We start from the raw sequence: 25,519 nt of genomic DNA, 5'->3' as shown, positions 1-25,519 counted from the left end.
GAAATGTGAGTTCTTCTACTAGAGCAGGTCAGAATTCTCACTGCAGGCGAGACATCTCCTTCTTGTTTAAGTAAGTAAGTAAGTCATTTTTATTTGTATAGCGTTTTCCAGACCAGGGTCACAAAGCGCTTAAACAATCAAAACAATATTCAATAAAGTATATATTTTAAACACGAAAATAAACTGTTAGAGCGTTAATGTCAGATTATGTTATCATGTATCTATTCTGATCTTTGCTGGTGTATCACAATCTTTTCAAATGATTTTGGAATTTCTCTATGTTTTTTTACCTGAAAAAAAAGTAATTTGCAAGAAAATAAGAAACATAACATATATTGACGATAGTAAAAATAGTGGTAATGAGTGAAGACATATAATAAAGTTGAATTATCACATTTATATACACACAAATACTTTACAAAAGGGAAACAATACAATAATATTAATTGCACCAAAAAAGGATTAACAAAACTTATTGGTGACATTCAAATAAGAATATAAACTGAATGTTTTGATCTCACAGCTGATGCAAGAGGCCGCAAGGTAGGGAAAAACATCAGCTAACATGCCGAGTAATGTAACCTGCAGTTGCTAAAACTCATGTTTTTCTTCAATGTGTCTGAAAGTTTTGGGGCGTTCAGATTCTTGGAGAAGAACTCCAAACATTTGTGTCCCATTGAAGCTGCGACCTCATATTAAATACTCGTGTCTTCACCGTCGTCTCCTCCGTTGAGCCTCCCACGCCATAATCACTGCTGAGGACTGTGATTACTGTGACTCGACTCCTCCAGCGTCTCCTGCTGTCACAGAGAAAACCTCCTCCTCGACATGCTTTTTGCATGGAAACACAAGCGTGTTTCAATCAGCTGGTGAAAGAGCAAAGCACTTGTTTCTTCTTCAAGTGAGTGAAGAGGCTTTTTCTGATCCTTCTCTCCCGGATGTTCTGCCTCAATCTGTGATAGTTGTGTATAAATATTGCAATTTTTTAACTAAATACAATGTCTCCCTTGTTGTCCAACAAATCGTAGAAATACTAAGGTAGTACAATCTTCAAATAAACTATCTGGTGTCAATGCCGTATTATCATAAATAATGGATAAACAAAACGAGAGTAAGCCTGTTCTTCAATGTTTATTTATTCCTTAAAATAATGTCTGTCCCTGTTTCAAAGCCAAGATACATCAGTAATGCACTGATCAAGAAGAGAGTCAAGGGACGCAAGTCACAATAGGTTTTCTAAAATAGCAGGTATAATTGACAATACCATGTTGAGGTGAAATTCATAAGTCAAAGAATTGAAATTAATTGAAATGTACATTCGTGCGACGCTGCAGATCTGAAGGCCTTCACTTTCAGACACTCCAAAGTTGAGTTCTTGATGAACTACGAAAGTTTCAAAGGACAGTCCTGACGAGGGTTCAAAGAGGTTCTTAACAAACTGTGTTTTGGGTTTCTGCCGCGTCAGCTCCTTCACTGTTCTTCTCTTATCATCCGAGCGTCTTCGGTTCTCTGTGAACCCCAGAGTGTGAAACTGAGTTGATGAGGACATTATCTGCGTCTATTTCTGCAGGTGTGCTGACATAAAACCATGAAAAATAGATGAGATGTAGAAAATTCAGCCTCAGGTTTGACCAGGAATCTGGAGTAGCAAAATATAGTTGCTCTCTGGACCAGTGCCATCATGGCAGCGACCACGACTGTCAGAACTTGTCCTTCACTATAGCTGCTCTTTATATACTTTCTTGTATGAAATCCTCATTTGAATCCATTATTATTAATATTGATGTGATTTAATTTTGAACAGTCATGATTTATGCAGTAGGTTTCTCCGGCTGTTCTTTGAACACTGATCTTCACTATAACACTTGGACGAGGTTCCTGGAGAGTCTGTGAGAGTCATGTGACCATTGAACTGCTTTCACGCACACGGTTCAGGACCAGAGGAGAGAAATCTTTTCAGGCTGTTACTCCTAAGCTTTGGAACAATCTTCCTCTCTCTTTGCGCTTGATGGATCTACTGACTCCTTTAAGAAACATCTTAAGACGTTTCTATTTGTTCAGGCTCTTCCTTGATTTTCTGGAACTGTGTTGTTCTCAGTATTATCTTGATCTTTAAAGTATGTACTTTTTTGAGTATTGTTTTGATTGTTAAAGCGCTTTGTGACCCTCGTCTGGAAAAGCGCTATATAAATAAATATTACTTACTTACTTACTTACTTTACAACAGCGAGTCAGTGACGGTGTTTTCTTATGAAGTACTGGGAGTATCTGTGAAGGTGGCCAGGAATATAAAACAGTAATTTTCTTGTTTCGTAAAATCACAAAACACGAAATGACTCAATTAAATTGTTACATTGTTTGTACATAAGTAGAAATACATATTTGAACATTTTCTTATAGGTTTTTAATCCCTCTTTGTTTTTTAACTGAAGACAATTTTAAACTGATTGCTAAACTTTCTACTTTAGCCCTGGGCTAACAGTCCTAGGTGAATAAGACTCTGTTTTGTCAAGAATCTGGTGATTTGATCACAATACATGTACAACGAAATTATGTATTGCAATATATTGCGATCCTCTAAGAACATATATATAAATATATTTGTAGCATTGTCTGAGTACTTGGTGTTGCTTCCATTTGTTTTGAAACCAAAATACGTTCAAACATCAGCTTTTTAAAGCTGTTGGAGTCGACTGTATCCTCTCATCCTCAGTCATCGAGGGCATCTCGCAGGTTTTCAATGTTTCATTAGCTGCGGAGGACGTAGCGACTGCTGCCATCTGGTGGACAGAAGTTTGCATGTTAGTTCTAAGTTTAAAAAATCGTGTTATGTTATTTCATACAAGATTTATCAAAATGAAACCTTAAAAGAACATAAAATATACATTTGATTTTGAAGCAAATAACATTTCTTACACCCATCATGAGGTGGAATCTACCGCCCCGTAACAGTTTGCAATGCATATCAGAATCGAATTCTGTAAATTAATCACAAAGCCAAAGATGGTTTTTAAAAGCATGTTTGCCACCTAAGTCGGCATGAATCCAGCTCAGATTTGTGGTTCAAAAGTATGACTTGCTTGGGAAGCAACAGCCGAGCTGCAGGTTTGTTTCTGTGTCGAGTCTGTTCTCTCTGGACTCGGTCGAGTTTGCTCCGAGGCGCTTCGGATCCTCAGAACCTGCTGCCCAGACCAATAGGAGGATAGAAACCTTGAGAGAAGAGGTGTGATGTTGTTGGATATTTTCGGGACTGAGGTTGCAGTGAAGTCTGCGCAGACGTCGATAAAAGAGCACTTGAGGAGGACGGAGACGCTTCTGGCTACAGATGGAATGTTCAGCTGGGCAACAGGTGAGACTCCTGGTTTCAATTCTCCAGCGAGTCCTGGTGCTCGTCGGGTCCAGATGGCTGCCTCCCCGCCTCGCTTCATACACTTCTCGCCTTCGTTCCTCCGCACATTTCCTCGCCTGGCGGGCATGCGTGTGTGTCGGTGCGTGGGTGTGCGCCCGGATCATGGTGCCAGTGGCCCGAGAGTCTGATTCACGCTGACATGTTTTACCAGCTGTAGCAAAGCAGCTCCTTCTATACCTCCTCTGTCGCAGGAGGCGGCGCAGACGTAGATACTGTAAGCTAGACTCGCTGATGGGCCGCGGGCGCTCGCGTCCGAACCGGTCTCTCTTCAGGAAGTGACAGCCAGGAAACATGGCAGACTTCAGCGCCAGGTCTGTACAGCAGGCGCCTCATTTGATTTGTCCTAATCGAATTCAATAAGATTTAATTTGTGTCTTTCCTGATGCATTTCCTCGTGCTAATGACGCCAGCTCTGCCTGTTTGTGTGTCAGATACTGAGAACAGCTACAGTCACATGGGTGTCAAAGGTCAAATTGAATGATTGAATTTTACATTTCAAATGTTGAAACTACGATTTTTTTTTTTGAGCATCGAGTTTTTTTCATTATGTCATTCCAAAATGAATTGTTTTTTTTATTCAATAATTCAATTAGCTAATATTGTCACTTAAATATTCTAATTCTGATCATTCTTAAATACATTATATAAATTAAATATTTTTGCTTAAGTGGCCTTTTGATTTCAACATGAAAATGTTGGTATACGAGTGTAGAACATTTATGTTTTTATATATTTTAAATTAAATTATTAAAAAAAACAAAAAGTTCAATAATCTGATGGCCGCTAGATAATCTTGTAATTTATCTGTGCATTTGTTCATTTAAACAACTGAAAAAAAAAGGTTTTTATCAATTATGTGTTAAGCCTAAAATTGCATGCCTTTTAGACCTTGGCTCTTGCGAGGTTGTATTTATTTCTTTCATTTTAAAAATTTGGTTTTGAACCTTTATTTTATATTTGGTTTATTAAAGAAAGTGTAACAAAGTGTAACAGCCAGAAGATGACTTTTTATAGGGTTGTGTTAGTAAAACTGCTTTAAATAATTTGATACAGAAATGATATTTTTGACAAAAATATGATGGGCATCATTTTCTTATTAAAAAAAAAAGTATAGATCTATATTTACCATGACATTGAAGCAGGTATTGTCTAACTCACAAGACATATTTTTACACTTTTAAGAGCTCTTTAAATGGACCAGTTTTATAAACCGACAATCATTTCAAGAACAAAGACAAACAAACAACAATAAAATGTTGATAGTAGAAAATAATTTAATGCTTTAATATTGTGAGTAGTGAAGCACTTTTCATGAAGCACTTGCTTTGATCGACAGTTTATGGTTGTATTTACAAATAAATGAAGGTTATTTTGTTGGGTGGTGATTAGGTTTGATGCAGCCGGAGCAGTAAATACTCTTCTGGCTTCTCAGGCAGTGAAAGTACTTGACAAGATTGGAGTGTCACTCTGGTCAAAAGGCCACTAAAGTGCTGCCTCCGACAACAGGAGATGTGACTCACGAGTCAGTGAGGTGCTTCTCTGTCTTCTGGTGGGCATGCAGTGTTTCTTGTAGTCATGCAAATAACGTGTGCATGGTTACAACGTATCCTGGATTTGTATTCTTACAATTTCTCCTAACTCCTTTTTCAGGAATTTGTGTTTTTTATATGACACTTCATATTGTGTTACAGTGTTCCCTCATTTATCACAGTGGTTCGTTTCCAGGACCACCACTATTGGTCAAATTCCAGGAAGTAGCGGCACAACTTTTCTTTGATATTTTATGAACATCTTAAACCATTTATAAGTTCAATAAACACTTATGTATAAATTAAATAATTTTACTCAGCACTGAAAACAAACTGTACTGATTGTTAAAATACCTCTTTTCCTACTTGGAATCAATGATTTTTGTGGTTTAGTTTCAATTTAAAATGAAAAACAATGTATAGTTAAGTTTGTCGAATTTAAGTTACTACATATGAAATATTTTGTATATTTTTGATTCTTTGTTGCTTTGGCCCCAAAGGAGTAAACTCCCATGATGCCTTTCAACACACTGCTCTAACTAGTGACTGCTGAGTAATGGCTACAATATTTTAAATTCTACTTAAAGTCTATGTTGCTATGTCAGTGATCAGCAGTCGTTGGCTGGGCGGCAAAGCATTATGGTAGATATTCAGGTCACCATAAATGAGTGGGTTTTTGATAGGGATGGACCCTCATTTGCAATGTTGCAAGTTCAAGTATATGTTACTAAATTTGAGTAACGTTAAATGCAGGTTTTTTTGGCAAAATAACCAATAGGCAACATAATGTGTAAGTTAAACAATTAGGTAAGAAGTTGATGAAAACCGTGTTGAAGATTCAGGTCAAAATATACATTTTCAAAAACCTCAATAATTTCCCTTCAAAGCGTATTTACACTGTGCAAAATGGAATAATTGACTTCAATAATGTGTCCAACTTAAGAATCTACTATGACCCCCACAAACTTTCAATTAGCGTCGTCCTTCACTGGATAATGATGGCGGTCCACTACGACTGACTGGCGACTATAATGGCTCATTTTTCAACCTGGTTCACTTCAGATCCTCTCTGTGCCTCCTCCAGTTGGACGTGGACATCCTCACCCTGTCGCTGTAAACCTCTGCAATCGTTACAGCAGCGACCTGGAGCGCCAACGCAAGCTCATTAAGAGCTGAAAACATGTTTCATCCTGGAGAGTTCATGGATCTTTTCTTCCCTCAGATTCTCAGCAACAGGAAAGGGCTGCTGCCAGAACCCAACCTGGCCCAGTTGTTGACCAGCATGACCAACCCGGCGGCCCTGCAGATCCTCATGAGACCGTACCACGCCGGGAAGAGAGGAGGTGATTTGTTCACGCCATCATGCTAATAAGGAAGTGTAGTTCCATCATGTGATGAGGGGGCGCTGAAGTAACGAGTTATTGACAATTCATCATAATTTACTGACGAGACGTAATGATTTATTGACAAGTTATTATTAATCATTGACAAGACGTAATGAGTCATTAATAAGTCATTCATGAGTGAGTGGCAATTTGTAATAAGTAATCAACACATCGTATAAAGCCATTGACAAGTCTTATTAAGTCATTAACCAGTCATATTGAGTCATTGACAAGATGTAATGAGTCATTTACAAGTCGTAATAAGTTATATTGACAAGACACCATGAGTCACTGACAAGTCATCAGGAGTCATTGACAAGTCTTAATGAGTTATTGACAAGTCTTAATGAGTTATTGACAAGTCGTAATTAGTCATTGAGAAGTTGTAATGAGTCATTGACAAGACGTAATGAGTCATTGACAAGACGTAATGAGTCATTGACAAGACGTAATGAGTCATTGACAAGCCATAATAGAGTCATTGACAAGACGTAATGGGTCATTGACAAGATGTATTGAGTCATTGACAAGACGTAATGAGTCATTGACAAGACGTAATGAGTCATTGACAAGCCATAATAGAGTCATTGACAAGACGTAATGAGTCATTGACAAGATGTATTGAGTCATTGACAAGACGTAATGAGTTATATTGACAAGACGTAATGAGTCATTGACAAGATGTATTGAGTCATTGACAAGACGTAATGAGTCATTGACAAGACGTAATGAGTCATTGACAATTCGTAATGAGTCATTGACAAGACGTAATGAGTCATTGACAAGACGTAATGAGTCATTGACAAGATGTATTGAGTCATTGACAAGACGTAATGAGTCATTGACAAGACGTAATGAGTCATTGACAATTCGTAATGTGTTATTGAGAAGTCTTAATGAGTCATCGACAAGATGTAATGAGTCATTGACAAGACGTAATGAGTCATTGACAATTCGTAATGAGTCATTGACAAGACGTAATGAGTCATTGACAAGATGTAATGAGTCATTGACAAGACGTAATGAGTCATTGACAAGACGTAATGAGTCATTGACAAGATGTAATGAGTCATTGACAAGACGTAATGAGTCATTGACAAGACGTAATGAGTCATTGACAAGCCATAATAGAGTCATTGACAAGACGTAATGAGTCATTGACAAGACGTAATGAGTCATTGACAAGCCATAATAGAGTCATTGACAAGACGTAATGAGTCATTGACAAGATGTATTGAGTCATTGACAAGACGTAATGAGTTATATTGACAAGACGTAATGAGTCATTGACAAGATGTATTGAGTCATTGACAAGACGTAATGAGTCATTGACAAGACGTAATGAGTCATTGACAATTCGTAATGAGTCATTGACAAGACGTAATGAGTCATTGACAAGACGTAATGAGTCATTGACAAGATGTATTGAGTCATTGACAAGACGTAATGAGTCATTGACAAGACGTAATGAGTCATTGACAATTCGTAATGTGTTATTGAGAAGTCTTAATGAGTCATCGACAAGATGTAATGAGTCATTGACAAGACGTAATGAGTCATTGACAATTCGTAATGAGTCATTGACAAGACGTAATGAGTCATTGACAAGATGTAATGAGTCATTGACAAGACGTAATGAGTCATTGACAAGACGTAATGAGTCATTGACAAGATGTAATGAGTCATTGACAAGACGTAATGAGTCATTGACAAGATGTAATGAGTCATTGACAAGACGTAATGAGTCATTGACAAGACGTAATGAGTCATTGACAAGATGTAATGAGTCATTGACAAGACGTAATGAGTCATTGACAAGACGTAATGAGTCATTGACAAGATGTAATGAGTCATTGACAAGACGTAATGAGTCATTGATAATTCGTAATGAGTCATTGACAAGACGTAATGAATTATTGACAAGTCATAATAAATCATTGATTAGACGTATTGAGTCATTGACAAGACGGTATGAGTGTTTGACAAGACATAATGAGTTAGTGACAAGATGAATGAATCACTGACAAGTTGTAATAAGTTATTGACAAGTTGTATTGAGTCATTACAAGATGTAATGAGACATTAACAAGTTATAATGAGTTATTGACAAGTCACAATAAATCATTGCTTCGCTAAGGTGAACTTGTCAATGTCTGCAGGTAAATACGGACGTCACGCCAGCCTGCCCTTCCTCAGACCGCCGCTCACCGCCGCCCTGCTGACGCTGGGAAAGGCCCACCAGGTCGTTACCTCCACCCGCCCGCCTGCCCGCGCGCCTAGAAGACTGGTTTGCTAACAGTGTGTTGACGTTGCAGAGCGCCATGCTGGGGAACGGCCTGGTGCTGCAGAACCTGCTGCACATGCAGCTGGCCCAGCAGCAGCTGCTGCACCTCAAAGACAAACGCATCAACAACGTAAGAACTTTTCTTCTTCTGCTCCAGATGGAGTCGTCGTCTGTGCAAACATGAATAATATCTCACAAAGCTTTTATTGTTGTCTTCTCGACTCTGCAGGTCTCCAGTCTGCTGGGAGATCCATCTCGACTGCTGGTGCACAAGGCCTTGTCTCTGAGGCCTCCTGCTGTCGTGCCGCTCGGGAAAGGTTTACTGGGCGACTCACCGACAGGTCGGTGTTGACTTTAGCTTCAGTTAGAACGGACGAGGTCGGTTGCAGGGACCAGACGTGCGAGAACAAGACTGGTCAGAATCATTCGAGCTGAGCAAGTGGTTTACTTTCAACCAGAGACTGTTATTGAGCCTGATGGTGCAGAGTAGTCTCACTTTACTCCAAGAGAAGTCTGAATGAGTCATTGACAAATGATATAGGAGTCATTGACAGATGTTTATGAGTCATTGACAAATGATATAGGAGTCATTGACAGATGTTTATGAGTCATTGACAAATGATATAGGAGTCATTGACAGATGTTTATGAGTCATTGACAAATGATATAGGAGTCATTGACAGATGTTTATGAGTCATTGACAAATGATATAGGAGTCATTGACAGATGTTAATGAGTCATTGACAAATGATAAACGAGTCATTGACAGGTGTTTATGAGTCATTGACAAATGATATAGGAGTCATTGACAGATGTTAATGAGTCATTGACAAATGATATAGGAGTCATTGACAGATGTTTATGAGTCATTGACAAATGATATAGAGTCATTGACAGATGTTTATGAGTCATTGACAAATGATATAGAGTCATTGACAGATGTTAATGAGTCATTGACAAATGATATAGGAGTCATTGACAGATGTTAATGAGTCATTGACAAATGATATAGGAGTCATTGACAGATGTTTATGAGTCATTGACAAATGATATAGGAGTCATTGACAGATGTTTATGAGTCATTGACAAATGATATAGGAGTCATTGACAGGTGTTTATGAGTCATTGACAAATGATATAGGAGTCATTGACAGATGTTTATGAGTCATTGACAAATGATATAGGAGTCATTGACAGATGTTTATGAGTCATTGACAAATGATATAGAGTCATTGACAGGTGTTTATGAGTCATTGACAAATGATATAGAGTCATTGACAGATGTTTATGAGTCATTGACAAATGATATAGGAGTCATTGACAGGTGTTTATGAGTCATTGGCAAATGATATAGGAGTCATTGACAGATGTTTATGAGTCATTGACAAATGATATAGGAGTCATTGACAGGTGTTTATGAGTCATTGACAAATGATATAGGAGTCATTGACAGATGTTAATGAGTCATTGACAAATGATATAGGAGTCATTGACAGATGTTTATGAGTCATTGACAAATGATATAGAGTCATTGACAGATGTTTATGAGTCATTGACAAATGATATAGAGTCATTGACAGGTGTTAATGAGTCATTGACAAATGATATAGGAGTCATTGACAGATGTTAATGAGTCATTGACAAATGATATAGGAGTCATTGACAGATGTTTATGAGTCATTGACAAATGATATAGAGTCATTGACAGATGTTTATGAGTCATTGACAAATGATATAGGAGTCATTGACAGGTGTTTATGAGTCATTGGCAAATGATATAGGAGTCATTGACAGATGTTTATGAGTCATTGACAAATGATATAGGAGTCATTGACAGGTGTTTATGAGTCATTGACAAATGATATAGGAGTCATTGACAGATGTTAATGAGTCATTGACAAATGATATAGGAGTCATTGACAGATGTTTATGAGTCATTGACAAATGATATAGAGTCATTGACAGATGTTTATGAGTCATTGACAAATGATATAGAGTCATTGACAGGTGTTAATGAGTCATTGACAAATGATATAGGAGTCATTGACAGATGTTAATGAGTCATTGACAAATGATATAGGAGTCATTGACAGATGTTTATGAGTCATTGACAAATGATATAGGAGTCATTGACAGATGTTTATGAGTCATTGACAAATGATATAGAGTCATTGACAGATGTTTATGAGTCATTGACAAATGATATAGGAGTCATTGACAGGTGTTTATGAGTCATTGGCAAATGATATAGGAGTCATTGACAGATGTTTATGAGTCATTGACAAATGATATAGGAGTCATTGACAGGTGTTTATGAGTCATTGACAAATGATATAGGAGTCATTGACAGATGTTAATGAGTCATTGACAAATGATATAGGAGTCATTGACAGATGTTTATGAGTCATTGACAAATGATATAGAGTCATTGACAGATGTTTATGAGTCATTGACAAATGATATAGAGTCATTGACAGGTGTTAATGAGTCATTGACAAATGATATAGGAGTCATTGACAGATGTTAATGAGTCATTGACAAATGATATAGGAGTCATTGACAGATGTTTATGAGTCATTGACAAATGATATAGAGTCATTGACAGATGTTTATGAGTCATTGACAAATGATATAGAGTCATTGACAGGTGTTAATGAGTCATTGACAAATGATATAGGAGTCATTGACAGATGTTTATGAGTCATTGACAAATGATATAGAGTCATTGACAGGTGTTTATGAGTCATTGACAAATGATATAGGAGTCATTGACAGATGTTAATGAGTCATTGACAAATGATATAGAGTCATTGACAGGTGTTAATGAGTCATAAACAATGAGCCTCTAAAGGTTCCTACATAATGTCCATTACAGGATCAAGACTCGTCGTCCGCTCTCTTGTCCTGAGATATTTGAGTCAGATGGATTATTAAAGCGCAGCGACTCGGGTCTGTAAATAAACATGATGAGTGAAGAACCTCAGATATTAGCAGCGAGAGCTTCCAGACGTCTGAGTGAGTCTCTGTTCAGAGCAGGCGACGGTCACTAAAAGCATCTTTGTGTTCTTTTAATATCCCTTCATTTCCTGCACAGAACTTCCTTCTGTCGGCCGCTCGTGTCTCTGGAGCTCCTGACTTTACTTTTAATAACGACTCTGTGTTCCCTTCATCTTCTCATCTTCTGCCCGCCATTCTTTCTGTGTGACTCGACCGCTGCTATGAGTGACCGTGACTCGACGTGATGGAACTGATCTTTGCTGCTCGATAGACTGATCATGGACGAGTTCTTTAAATGAGTCTTCGTGACTCATCATTGACCAATCATGGTCGTAGGAGTCATTGAAAATCATAGACCAGTCATTATAAAAATGTAGATGAGTCATTGACCAATTTTTGATGAGTCATTAACAAATCCTAATGAGTCATTGACAAATCATAGATGAGTCATTGACGTATCCAAATGAGTCATTGACCATTTTTGTGGAAACCTTTGTTGATAAACCGTAATGAGTCATTGCCAAGTCAAAGCGAGTCATTGACGTATCCTAATAATTAATTAACAATCTGTCGACAAGTTGTTGCAAAATCATAATGAGTCATTGACCAATAATAAATGAGTCATTGAAAATAAATAAAAGAGTCATTGACATATCATATATGAGTCATTGACAATTAATAAATGAGTCATTGACAATTAATAAATGATTCATTGACAAATCATAATGAGTCATTGACAATTAATAAATGAGTCATTGACAAATCATAATGAGTCATTGACAATTAATAAATGATTCATTGACAAAGCAGAATGAGTCATTGACAATTAATAAATGAGTCATTGACAAATCATATATGAGTCATTTAAAAACCGTAAACAATTAACAGCTCATACTGAATCATTGTCAAATTTTCCACGAGTCGTTGACCCATCATAGTCGAGTCATGCAGTGATGGTAGACGAGTCATTAAGTCATCGTAAACATTCCCTCTGATGCTGAAATGATCCGGTTCTTTTCTCCAGATTTGGGTCCAGAAGTTGCTCAGGTTTCCTCCCACGGTGCAGCAGGGATGGTTCAGTTCCTCCAGGCCCGCACGGCGGAGTCTCTTCCCAACGCCTCGCCCGGGGACCGGCAGCCGGCCCCCCCGGGGACCCTGGTCCACTCCCACCTGCAGGGCCACGGCTTCCCTCTGAGCTTCGGCGGCTCCGGCCTGGACCCCTCAGCTGCCAAACCCCCCGGAGGAGTTTACACGTCGACACACAACGGTGACGGAAACAACATGGTGAGCCTCAGATCTTCCACTCTTTCTTCTTCCCTTCATCATGACTCTTCATGACATCACTCTCTTCATCCTGGTAGTCCGAGCTCATCACTTTCTCGCGTTGCCTCCTCAGGTGGGTGGGGGTCAGAGTTCACTCCTGGGTGACCCCCCGAAGGAGGTCAGGCTGCCCTCCAATCCCTACCTGAACCTGGCCAGTGTGATGCCGGGCGTGGTCCTGCAAGGTAGGAACTCTAGTCTTCCATTTTAGTAGGAAGATACTGACTTGAAATCAAGTTAAAATCTCATGAATTAATGCTGAAATATGATTTGCTCAAGTCTTCAAAATAATCTCAATAAATGTTTACCTTTTTTAATTGTTTCCAATTATTACTAATTATTGTTAATTACAAATAATTACAGCTAATTACTATTAATCTCACTATTTCTGACATTTAAATAAATATTTAAAACCTCTGATGTTTCATTCTAAATATTTTCTCTGAAAATTTGGAATTTGATCATTTTAAAGTTAAATATTTGTCTAGAGATGTTGATTTTACAAATAAAGAGTTCGTTTTTTTTATCAGTATTATATTACAGTACGATGAAAGGTTTATCTTTACGGTAAATTAAATAATTATAGGTAAATGTATCAATACATAACTCAATGCATTCATATGAATTCATTAATCAATAAATATAAAAATTTAATAGAATAAATTAATGATTTTTTTATTTCATTTTTGTTGAAGAACAGTTTTCTTTCTGTGTATTTACATATATTTATTTATACAATTTAAAATACATTTATTTGCACATTTAATTATTTATGTATTTTGTCATTTCAAACATTTTTGCAACAAACCTTTAGCTTTTTATTCTCTTTTTCAACTTATTTTATTGCCAGTATCAAGTAATAAAGGTCATAATTTGAATATTCATTCAAACATTTGTATATTTATTCTTACATTTCGTTATGTATTTAAACGTATTTTATTCATAATTATGTCATTTTTTGTCCTTCATATGTCTTTGATGACTGTTGTTTTTTTTACGTAGTCGAGGTAAAAGTTAGTTGCAGTTCGCTCTCGTACCATACGGGGGCAGTGAACTTGATTCATGCAGCGCTTCTTTGGCTCCGCCCCATTTCAGGGACGGTGGGGAACAAACCTCAGGGTTCACAGTCCGGCGCCGCCATGTACACCAACCCCGGGGCGCCGCTCGTCTCTCAGAACGCCGGCGCCTCCTTCGCTCACACGGCGACCACGACGGCGCCCTTCAGTGGCGACGCCGCCCGCGACTACAGCCAGTACACGCAAGCCTACACACAGGTACACAACTTCAGTAGATTCTGCTAAACATCGTAATCCCAGAAGAGAAAGAGATAGTTTTATTTCATCTTCAGACCAAAAGAACTATTGAAATAATTGAGTTAACAAATCTCCGTTATTCAAACTTTCAATTCCAGATTATTGAGATTAGAACTGAATTCTTAAAAATTCAAATATACCTTAAATATGTTCAAAGTAAATGGAGAAGATAAATAGATTTGAGGAGCCAGGACAGAGCCCTGAGGGACACCGCCCTCACAGCATGAGACAGGAAAAGATTGCCCTAAACCTAGATGATGGAGGGACGGACAGATCTGGTGGACAGATGGACGAGCGCTGATAACAGCAGCGGCTCCAGAAGACGAGTGAGATTCTCTTGGACGGGGTGTGATCAGGATTTGGCAGCTTGGCGCCGCTCGCCTCCATCTGTCCTCCACCTTCAGTTTGTTTGGGCGTCTGAGCCGCAGGAATGTTGCTCAGGATCAAAGCCGTGAAGAAGAGGCAGAAGAGACTGTTGTTGTGTTTGCAGGAGGCCATGACCCAGTGGTACCAGCACTACCAGGCCGCACAAGCTCAGAGCTACAACACGACAGCGCCCCCTGAGGCCAACACGGAGTACAACAAGGAGCACGCACACACACAGGTAACACACACACACACACACACACAAGAAGGTTATTTCCTTCTTGTTTCATATGTAAGTAAAGCAGTGTCATCAGAATATTAAATGGTTGATCTTTATAATTTAAATGTTTCTCTTTGATTCTATAATGTTTTGTATAATTTAATTGAATCATGTCTATGTTGAAAGGTTGAATTGGTTTGTTTTAAAATAATTGAATAAAGGATTTAAATATTTCGAAAGGAATGCATTTTGTACACATAGTTTGTTTTTATAATTCCAATTAATGCAAAAGTTATTTTCCATTTGAGAAAAATCAATTTTTTATTCAATTAAATAATAAACACCATTCAATATAGAGATGATTTAATTCTAGGATTTATATATATACATATACAGTATTCAACGCCTAAGAACAGTTAAAGTTCAAGTTTCATCAACATTTGAAACAGACAATTTCAACCATTATTATACTCTACCACTGATATACTTCCACAATTCTACTTCATTTATAATGTTTCTGAATGAACTTCCTTTTTCAAAATAAAAGCTCATACCTCCTAAGAATATCAGTTAATGTTTGTCGCCTTATGTGTGTTTGCATGCTTGTGTGTGTGTGTGTGTCTAACTCTCAAATGGAAATATATAAATTATATTTCTTAAATAATAATAATAATAATGATGATAGAAATACATATTGTATTCATTAAAAAATAAATGACAAATAAAATAAATATTTGGGAGAACACAGAAGATTTTTAAAGTGAAAAGAATTTGTGGAAAAAATATCCCTCTTTATTCGTAAGACTTTGAAACATAAAGAAAGAACATTTTGTATAATCAACATATAGATTTTGATAGAAATAAAAAATATATACTATTAAATTGATTATAATTAGACATTTATATTAAATATATTGAATATTGTTTTTGAATAAATCTAACTTGTTGTTTTCCAATAGTTTTTTCTGTAAATTTTTGTTCAGAAAGTTCTGGTGATTTTTTTTAATTTGTGTCTGTAACAAAAAAAAAAAAATTTACTCAACGCTCATGTCAGTCATGTGATCGTCATCAACGCTGTGCTGTCGAGATGATGCTTCCTGTCACACGTCGTTCTTCTCCTGACACTCCTGAGGTGCTCGTTGTTCCTCGTTGTTCCTCGTTGTTCCTCGCGTGATTTGAATCTGAACTTTCTGTTCTGATTTCTGTCCGTCGCCAATTTTCAAAAACATTATTCTTCGCTTTGCAATTTCTCGCAATTGCTTGAGATTATCTTTGTGCTGCGAGTTTGAGGCTTAAAATGAAAAAGTTTCCTTATGTTCAGCAAAGTTTGATTTTTACTTAAACACAATTTATAAAACAACTACGTAGACGTTTCTGATGCCTATGAGTGTTTATTGGTAACAACCTGGTGAAACGATATGTATCACGATACATGTACAACAATACAATATATAGTGATACTATAGTAACAAGGATATATATGTAGTATTGTCAGTACTTGACTCTGGTGTTATAGAATTTACAGACCACATGACACACAGATGACCAAAATATGTCCAAACATCAGATTTAAAAGCTGCTGGAGTCGACTGTATCCTCTTGTCCTCAGTCATCGCAGGGATCTTTCGGGATTTCATTGTTGCTTTATCTGCTAAGGATGGGATGACTGCTGCCATCTAGAGGCCAGGATTTTAATTGGCACATATGCAACGTTTTCAACTTTATTCTCAATGTATTTTTAATACAAACTATTCAATATCTATCAAATAAAATGGTGTTTCACAGCGAAAAAAAATCCCCAAATCAATGCTTTTCTTTTCATTATCGTCACAGTAATGTGAAAAAGAAAATTGCAATATTTAATTGTATCCATTTTTTCCAACACCCGATGTCGTACTTTACTGGATTGCTGGGACTTTTCTGACTGCACGGGGGCACTTTATAAGGAAGCTCAAGTGTATCTAGGTTGACTAACACAACAAGAGTAAAATCTGAATTGTCGTGTTCGTGTCTTCAGGCTCCTCCAGTCTCCACCTACTCCGATTACACCTCCTATATGCAGGCCATCACTCAGTACTACACACAGCCTGCCGCAGCGACACAAGCCTTCGCCACCAAGGTACACACACACACACACACACACACACACACACACACACACACACACACACACACACACACACACACACACACACATGGTTTGACACTTCTCACTCAAAGAAACCTTAATCATTTGTCTACACACTTGGAAACACAACTTGACAACAAAGACTTAACTTGACACACTTGTACAAACATGTACACACATGTACACACATGTACACACACTTGAAACACGTCTGTCCAGCAGGACGTGGACGTCTGCAAGCCTCTGGGAGTTTCTCTGCACACCGTCGGTAACAACGCCGCTCCCGCCCCGGCCGTCCTGCCGGCCGCCACAGTGCTTCCTGCCTACGGCTCCCTTCCTCTGATGCCGGGCTTCCTGGGGGCGCCACACCCTCCGCCGGCCCCGCCCACCGACTGGAACACCTACTACTACGTGAGTGGCATCTATGCCACCAGGTCAAAATAATACTAGAATACTACTATACTATTAATAATACTCAAGTCAAAATAGAACCAGTTAAAGATCTTTTTGTTGCTTTTTTCTCCTTACATTTGTCTTTTTTATGAGTAAAGTGCTTTTATATTAGCTATTAGATATTTAAAATATCATTTATATTAGATTTAATGCTAAATCATTTGTTTTATGGCAACACTTTCTTTTCATTTTATTTTTAATTCTAAAATGTATCAAATATGCAAAACGTACAAATTAAAATGTCGAATGTTTCTATACAGATATCTTTGACAATACATAATATATTAGAATCAGAAACCTTTTATTGCAACAACAATGGATTTTTTTGTGTTGGCAATAATCATGTAAATAATAGAGATTTTCTTTTTTTTTTAAACCCAAAAAACAAATAAATAAAAATATTACAATAAAACAACCAATTTTAATTTAACAATATATACATCATGTCTCATATTACAGATGGTACACAGTATAAAATTATATAATAATATATAATAATATATATATAATAATATATACAGTATATATATTCACATATACTAAGCAGTAAATACATAACATACATAAAACCTTAAATACTAAAAAAGAATATATAAATACTAAAAATCCCCATACACATGTACCATATACTAGACTACACATCACTAGCTCTTAAGGTGGTCTTAATAATTTGGCTGAGTTGTGAAATTTAGCTTTTCATATGAAATCAAACTATTTTTGATAATTTGTTATGTTATTATTTAAAGCAAAATGACTTAATATTTATTTATAGTTTGTAATAATGTAATTAAAAAATACACCTGGATAAAAATGATATAATAATGTTTCATTTCAATATAATTTCTTATGATATCCAACACACTGGTGCTGAATTGTGTTCCAGAACCAGACCAGGGGCCACAAGAGGGAGTACCCCCAGCTGGCCGTGCAGGAAGTGACATCATCAGAGGGCGGCTACATCGGCCAGCACTCGCAGGGCCTGGGCGGTCAGTACGCCGACTACTTCAAGAGGAAGCGGCTCTAGTCCGAGGCCCAGAGACCGGAGGGAGACGGATCGGAAACAGAAAAAAGCCATACAGCGCTCGTCAGTCGTGGCACTTTTTGTAAAAGTCGCTTTTGTCCCGTTTACGCCTTAAATCTTTCCACTAGCAACGATCGTCCGCGTCGTACGTTTTCTCGCTGCTTTTACCGTTTTTAGCGCCTCCAGGACATCGACACCTCCGTCTGTTTTGAATCGCTTTTCTATCTTTTCAATATGAAGGGTGTTTGCTTTGTGAGTCCGTGTGTGGTCGTAGGAAGCGTCAGCCATTCATATCCCGGGGACGGGAAGCACTTCAGGAATCACAGGGGCCTCGACAATCAACGGCCCCTGAGACACTGGCGACCTTCACTAGCTCCAGACTCGACTGTCGGCGGAGAAACACGAAGCCATGTGACGCGTCTCCGACTAATATTTATGTTTTTATTCGTATATTTATAAGATATTTGCATTTATTATAACTCTAGTATTACCCCCCCAACCCCCTCAGTGCTCCTCTTGACCTCTGCTACTTTTTAACCTGACCAGCAGGTGGCGCTTTTATCTCCAGCTTCATGGATTTTGATGTCTGACTAGTTTGGATTGAACGTCGCAGGCACTTATTTTGAAGGTTTTGAACAGGAAGTGAATTATTATAGGGTTTTTCAAACCGGAAATGTAAAAAACAAAAAAAAAGAAGCTTATTTTAAATCTCGCAAACATTCTTTTTGTCTGTAATTCAGCTCTGATGTGTAGTGCAGTCCCAACATGCACCACTAGATGTCTTTAGTGTTAGTTACATGGCTGCAGGAAGTGACTCATTATTTGGTCGGGATGGTGTGTGTTTCGAGAACACTCTTCGGAAAAAGTTTATGAGCGATGTACAAAGCCTTGTCATGGCACTAGATGGCGACATTTGAGTGCGAATAAAACCCCCTTTTTTTTTTGGACGAGGGTCCCAGATTTAAAACAAGTGAATCGTGCTGTGAGCTGAGCCAAAGGGCACTTTCGAGGGCAAAACTCGAAAGGAACGACTTTCAGGTGATGGGCGTCATCTTTTGGTCACGGCGGTTGGTTTGAGCAATAAGCGAGGGAAGAAACTGGTGTTTATCTCTTCGCCTCCACACGCTTGTTCATCTAAACTTGTCTTATATCACTGAGCAGGAAATCACTTGCGTCTCCATGGCAACGTGGCTCACACGCGCTAGAAAAGAAAAGCAATAGTGGCCGAGATCTGATGGGAGCGTCGCCACGGTGACCGTGGTTTTTCTTCCGCGTTGATGATTTATTTTTTTCTTGGACTATCTTTTGTGTAATGACCTCAACGTGTCCTCGCTGTACATGCGCCCGCGGCTGAATCGTAGACTGTATCAACTGTGTAATGAACCTGTTGGCTCCCCCTGGTGTTTGGCTGCGGTACTGCCACACCTACGAGTTAGGGATGGAGAATGGGAAAAGTTTGCGTTTTAGACATTTCAAGTTTTTAAGCAATATAACGTGTATTAGAACTTCAGACGCACATTTCTATCTTCAGTTTTCGCTTCTTTTTTTTATTTTTAAACTTATGCCATGTTGAGTGCGTCGTAAGAAAACATTCTTATTTTACATGAAATGTCAATAAATTGTTAAGTTGTGTTTTTTGGATTCCAGCTGATTTTATAAGTTTATCTTTGATGCTGCTGTAGAATTGAATAATCCAGAGTTTGATAAATCAAGAGTCTTGAATAAAAACTGCCACGTGAGACCAAATAAACATCTTATTTCTACTTAAGATACATTTGTGATCAGTTTCAATCAAACTTTAGATGATCTTAGTGGCCCTTGTGTCTGAGAACTGATCGTATATATCTAGATATATAAAGATATATCTATATATATATAGATATATCCTAATGAGTGTCACTCTGTTTAAAACAACAGAAACACATCACAGTTCTCATCCGAACTCACTCTTTGTTCCTCAGTCCTGTCGTCTCCTGACACTCGCTGAAAACATCTCACTCACTCCGTTCTTCTCACACCTCCTCCTCATCACTCCACTCAATCGTTTTGACGGTTGCAGCCTCCGATGGATTCTTCTGGACATCTGACGTGTGCGTGGGACGGATGGATCTGTGCGTGGACAGCTGAGTCAGCGATCTTTGGAAAGTGGGTTTTTTTTTTTTTTTTTTCCCCCGACCGTCGCCCGATCTCGAGGCCGCCGCCACTCAGCTGTCCGTCGTTCATCCGTCTCACTGCTGCAGAAATACCATGATTGCACAAACTGTCTGTGACAGAACCCAGGTTTAAAAATGTTGCCTTTCTGCTGAAATACAGCAGCAACATGAGGTTGACACAGTGCAACACATACACAACAATTCAAAATGATATGACACACACTAAAATAGTCAAGTATGTAGGTTCGCTTCAGTAAAATATATATATATATAAATAAATGACAAAGAATGATTAAAAAAAATGTGAAAAAAGGAGACTTATTTGTCTTAAAATGGCTGATTAATTAAATGAAATTGCTATTACAGGATTATTTTCATTGTTATAATAAATATAACTAAACATATTTGTATTTTCATGAGGTCCTTCTGCCCCCTTCCTGGCCCCTTTACCTTGACCCTGAAAAAAACACTCACTGAGAGGCTACATGCTATATTTCAAGCTGTGTTGTCAAGATGTTTAAGAGTGTGTAACTCATGCACACACACACAAAAGACAACCCCTGAGTTATCCTCATAATCTCAGGTTCTACCAATTGGTGCGAAGCCCTCTAACCGCTTCGCTATAGGCAGGGCCTTGAGGATAAACAAATAGCGAAGCGGTTAGAGGGCGGAGCACCAAATGACGTAGAAACACACACACGCACAGACAAGCCAACAGTTTTTTAAACATTAAATAATTAAATTGTTGGTCAACTTTAAACACTTTTCTCGACTCCCATCATGCTCAATAAAAATAAATGTACGCACGTTTCTCATACACGATGCCTAATACTGCTAATACTGTTTCAGTAGTGCTGGTCTGATGAGGCTTCATGAAACAGTGTCATGTTGTTTAGAGGTCAGTAGGTGGCGCCATCAGTTTAAAAATGATGTGATGTTTCATTAGAACAGTTGTTCAAAACGAAAGGAAAATAGTGCAGAGACCGCCATCCAGTGGACTCTAGTGACACTGCTTCATCACATATATATTCAAACAAAAGGTTCGAAAAACAGTCCCAGAACAAAACGAATGCAGGAAAGTGTTTTATTGATCACAGAGAGAGAGACAGACAATAATATAGGTTTGTTTACGATGTTGTATTGAGACCAGAACATAGAGACGTCTTTTAACTCCACCTACACCCAAAATTCTACGTCTGTGAAAGTATATTGGGATGTTAAACACCACTTCCCCTTGCGTATAAAAAAAAACACTCTTTGCGTTCCTTTCTTAAAAAATATAGATTTATGCTTCTTCCCAGCGGGATGAAGCTTCCTGCTCCGGTCCAGAACGACCAACATTCTTCTTCCCTCTCAATCCCTTCGCCAACAATGATGTCAGCCAAGCAAGTCAAGTCAAGCACATCGAAATTAAAGATCCAAACACGATTAAAATTTCAACTTAAAAAAATAAAACATGGAAAAATGTAATACAAGGAGGATTTACACTATGAACAGGGATTGTGGCGTCAAATCATCCGACGACTCACAAACATCTTCATGACGTTCAAGCGGGATCTGCGGCTGACGAAAATGGTTCAGGCTTCAGGCGGTTAAAATGTTTGTCATGATTCAAAGAAAATGTTGTTGGTGAGCTAAAATAAATGACTCATGATTATCAGGTTTCTCTGTTTAAAGTTCATTTTTTCTGTTCAATCAACTGTTGGATGCAACTTTTAGTTTATCATGTTGTGTTACTGCCGTCTTACCAAAAAACTGAGTGTAAAATCTCCTGGTCATGATGGAAACCACGAATCTTGTTGCAATCGTTAGATTTTGAATGACGAACATTAATTGTCGACTTGGGACTGTGTGTTTGTGTTTCTCATTCACATGATAATCAAAAAAGTGTTGCAGAGTCATGACTGAGTGTCCTCACGAGTCAGGAACATCATAGTCATGCTCTACACCGAGTGTCTGTCGGATGACCGACTGCTCAAAGCGTATAAATGGATCTCAGCCACAAGTGAGTCACAGGGAGTCGACTAGACTCCTAATATATCAGCAGGTGATTAAACGCACGTCCCTTTCTAAACTTCAACATCTTGAATCATCCCATGTCTTCATGTTTTCTTGACCCGGAGCTCAATGGTCGCTGGGTGGCGACGTTTGACCCTGCAGGGCGGTCAGCTCTTCGATCAGACGCTTGAAGGTGATTCGCTGACCCGGTGCCTCCTCCCAGCAGCGACGCATCAGGTGGTACAACTGAGCACAAACACACAAATATTACTTACTTACAACAACTGCAGCCTCAGTGCTGACATCTAGTGGTCAAGATTGTAAATGTCTTTGCGTTTATTAACAGTGTACAGTTTCAATCATTCATTATTAGAGACAATGAAACTGGTTTCAAGCTTCATGTGTGAATTATCTTTTTTCTAGCAATATCGAACATCAACTTATCAAGTTAATAATATAAGTAAAAGAATTACGACTACACCAAACCTGCTAGCACCTAGCATGAGCTAACAAACTAACAGCACTAGTTCAAACTAGTTCTGTGTGTAATAATTAAATAATTGTGTGTAAGAATTTTATAGTTATCGGGAAGTGAGTAGATTGCAGAAAAAAGATGAGAAGGACTTGAAGCTTTACGTGTGAAGTTTTATGCACTTATAAAAAGGGTAAACTAGCTAGTGCTGGTTTCAAACTGACTGAATCAAGTCTGGTAACTTTCTTGCTTCTCAACACCAACATCATCTTTGAAGATTTTTGACGATGATTTGACAAACTACGCCAAACCTGTACTAACTAGCATCAGCTAATAAACATGTTTGTACACAGTTCTGTATTTGCACTTCTGGATGGAACTGCACGCATGAAACTCGAGATCATTTTCAACTTTGTTGTAAAAATATTTTCACTGCTTCACTAAATGGGTTTGAAAAGAAGACACGTCTGGGTGAGACTCACGGATTCTGGACAACCCTCCGGCTGAGGTAACCGGTGTCCCTTACGCAGCAGCTCCAACAAGCAGAGGACGGTGGTCCCACCATGCGCTCGACCGATCATGCTGTGGAACATCTGACAGACGAGCGATTGTTAGTCGTTCCACCCGTTCGTTCAGGGACACGAGGCTCACCTTCATGGGCCCTTTGCTGGACTCGCAGTAGGTGACGAGCTCGTACATGGTCACGCCGAACGACCAGACGTCAGAGGCCAGGAAGAACTTGCTGTCGGAGAGACACTCGGGGGCGTACCTGAGACACACAACACCAATATCACTTTATGAAATGATAAACGAACAATAGCGACACCTGTGGGAGTTCATATGCATTTCTCTGACACTGCACTACAAATACAACCCAACTTCCTCTTTGCAACTTATAAATAATAATAGCAATACATAAATAAAGTATAAATATTTATCACATTTCAAGAACAGTAATTTATTTGTATTTATATTCTATAATTCAATGTTTATCTTCCCACTTTAATGTAATCTCACTTATTTTTTCTTTTTTTTTTTATCTCAGTTTAAAACAATAGCAATAATCATGTTTGGATTGTGATTTAAAAAAAAGTAATGCAATTTATTTTTAATGTATATTTATGTATGTATAAAACACAACATTTTTATTATATGTCCTGCAATGATTGCACTCTATTATTTCATCAAAATTCTTCACTTTTTTTTCCATTTAAACTGTTACTGCAGTTACACTTTCCTGACACACGGGGTCGCCCGAAACAACAGTTTTACAATCATAGGTTTTTTTCTTCTTTCTTTTTTCTGTTACAGTCTGTCAAAAGAGTCTAAGCATATAAATAGTAATGTGTAGAAAATTGAATTGGCAACCCTTCTGTGGAGGCTCAAGAGTGACAAGGGACCTCTTTCATTTCCCTTTTCACTTCACTGTCTTTGCTATATTGGAAAACTAGAGCGACTTTAGTCTTCCTGTCGTTTTCTGAGCAAATGGTGCGAGGACTCTCACCAGAACACGGGGCTGTCGGTTCCATCCGTCACTCTGTAATAGCCTTCGTTCTTCTTGATGCACTTGGTCAGTCCGAAGTCTCCGATCTTCACCGTGCTCTCGTTCTCCACGAGCACATTCCGAGCAGCTAAGTCACGGTGGATGTAATTCTGGGAGCCCAAGTATTCCATGCCCTGAGAGGAAAGCAGTTTCAGTTAACTTTCCAAAAGAAAACCACGGAATAGAAGAGGCTTCCGAAGGTACCTGACAAATCTGGATGGAATAGTCGATTAAGGCGCTCATGGGAATCTTGGTTTTGTTCTGAGCCAGATAGTTCTGCAGACTGCCCAGAGGGAGATACTCCATGATCAGCTTGATGGCTTTACCTCCTGCGAACAAGCAATAATAACACTATTTTAAATGATGGATGTTAAGGTGGAACCAAAACAATATCAAGAATTATCAGTGTATTCAGACTGGTCTTAAACATGCATCAGTCTATCTTCGGCCAACAATAGGTCAGTGTTCACCACAGAAAACACTGACATACATCTTTGCAATAAAGGGCAATATATTCCAGTTTCAGACTAAATAGAAAAGTGACCAAGTGTTATTTTAAAATGATTTACTCAATTAAAATGTTATATGAATTATTTTATGTTACATTCAAAAGTCATACATACACAGTTGGAGAAAGAAATAAATCCCCACAAAAGGTTGGAGCAGAAAAATGGAAAAAATAAAATCAAGTTCAACAAACAATTTAAATATTTATTGACCAAAATATGTGTTCGTGTCTGAACAAGAAGGATTTGTCTCGCCTTCAGTTAATACAGAACTCTGCAGCGAGAATTCTGACCTGCTCTAGTAGAAGAACTCACATTTCTCTGATCCTTAAAACCCTTCACTGGCTGCCAGTTTCTTTCAGGATCAACTTTTAAATTCTGCTTCTTACTTTCAGATCTATTCATGGTCAGACTCCTCCTTA

At 38.2% G+C, this 25,519-nt stretch overlaps 2 protein-coding genes across 2 annotated transcripts in view; one reads left to right on the top strand and one right to left on the bottom strand.

The window, feature by feature from the left end:
- raver2 (ribonucleoprotein, PTB-binding 2) overlaps positions 1 to 20,193 on the top strand; it is a 67,464-nt gene extending 47,271 nt beyond the window's left edge. The window contains exons 6-16 of the mRNA XM_087784968.1: positions 6,161 to 6,281; positions 8,483 to 8,565; positions 8,639 to 8,737; positions 8,837 to 8,948; positions 12,629 to 12,888; positions 13,001 to 13,109; positions 14,020 to 14,198; positions 14,728 to 14,841; positions 16,841 to 16,942; positions 17,174 to 17,362; positions 18,288 to 20,193. Of these exons, the coding sequence (XP_087641094.1) occupies positions 6,161 to 6,281; positions 8,483 to 8,565; positions 8,639 to 8,737; positions 8,837 to 8,948; positions 12,629 to 12,888; positions 13,001 to 13,109; positions 14,020 to 14,198; positions 14,728 to 14,841; positions 16,841 to 16,942; positions 17,174 to 17,362; positions 18,288 to 18,428 (1,509 nt within the window). The 3' untranslated portion in view covers positions 18,429 to 20,193. The remainder of the gene's footprint in view (positions 1 to 6,160; positions 6,282 to 8,482; positions 8,566 to 8,638; positions 8,738 to 8,836; positions 8,949 to 12,628; positions 12,889 to 13,000; positions 13,110 to 14,019; positions 14,199 to 14,727; positions 14,842 to 16,840; positions 16,943 to 17,173; positions 17,363 to 18,287) is intronic.
- Positions 20,194 to 21,648: 1,455 nt separating this feature from the next.
- The window catches only part of jak1 (Janus kinase 1), a 28,492-nt gene continuing 24,621 nt past the window's right edge, over positions 21,649 to 25,519 (bottom strand). The window contains exons 21-25 of the mRNA XM_087784966.1: positions 24,796 to 24,920; positions 24,553 to 24,725; positions 23,700 to 23,817; positions 23,531 to 23,641; positions 21,649 to 22,822 (exon numbers count right to left, since the gene is read on the bottom strand). Coding sequence (XP_087641092.1) covers positions 22,703 to 22,822; positions 23,531 to 23,641; positions 23,700 to 23,817; positions 24,553 to 24,725; positions 24,796 to 24,920 — 647 coding nt within the window. The 3' untranslated portion in view covers positions 21,649 to 22,702. The remainder of the gene's footprint in view (positions 22,823 to 23,530; positions 23,642 to 23,699; positions 23,818 to 24,552; positions 24,726 to 24,795; positions 24,921 to 25,519) is intronic.

Source organism: Callionymus lyra, chromosome 2 (assembly GCF_982586985.1).
Source record: "Callionymus lyra chromosome 2, fCalLyr1.hap1.1, whole genome shotgun sequence".
NCBI classification, from domain to species: domain Eukaryota; kingdom Metazoa; phylum Chordata; class Actinopteri; order Syngnathiformes; family Callionymidae; genus Callionymus; species Callionymus lyra.
Note: the sequence above shows the minus strand (reverse complement) of the source record. Positions and strands in the feature narration are given on the sequence as shown.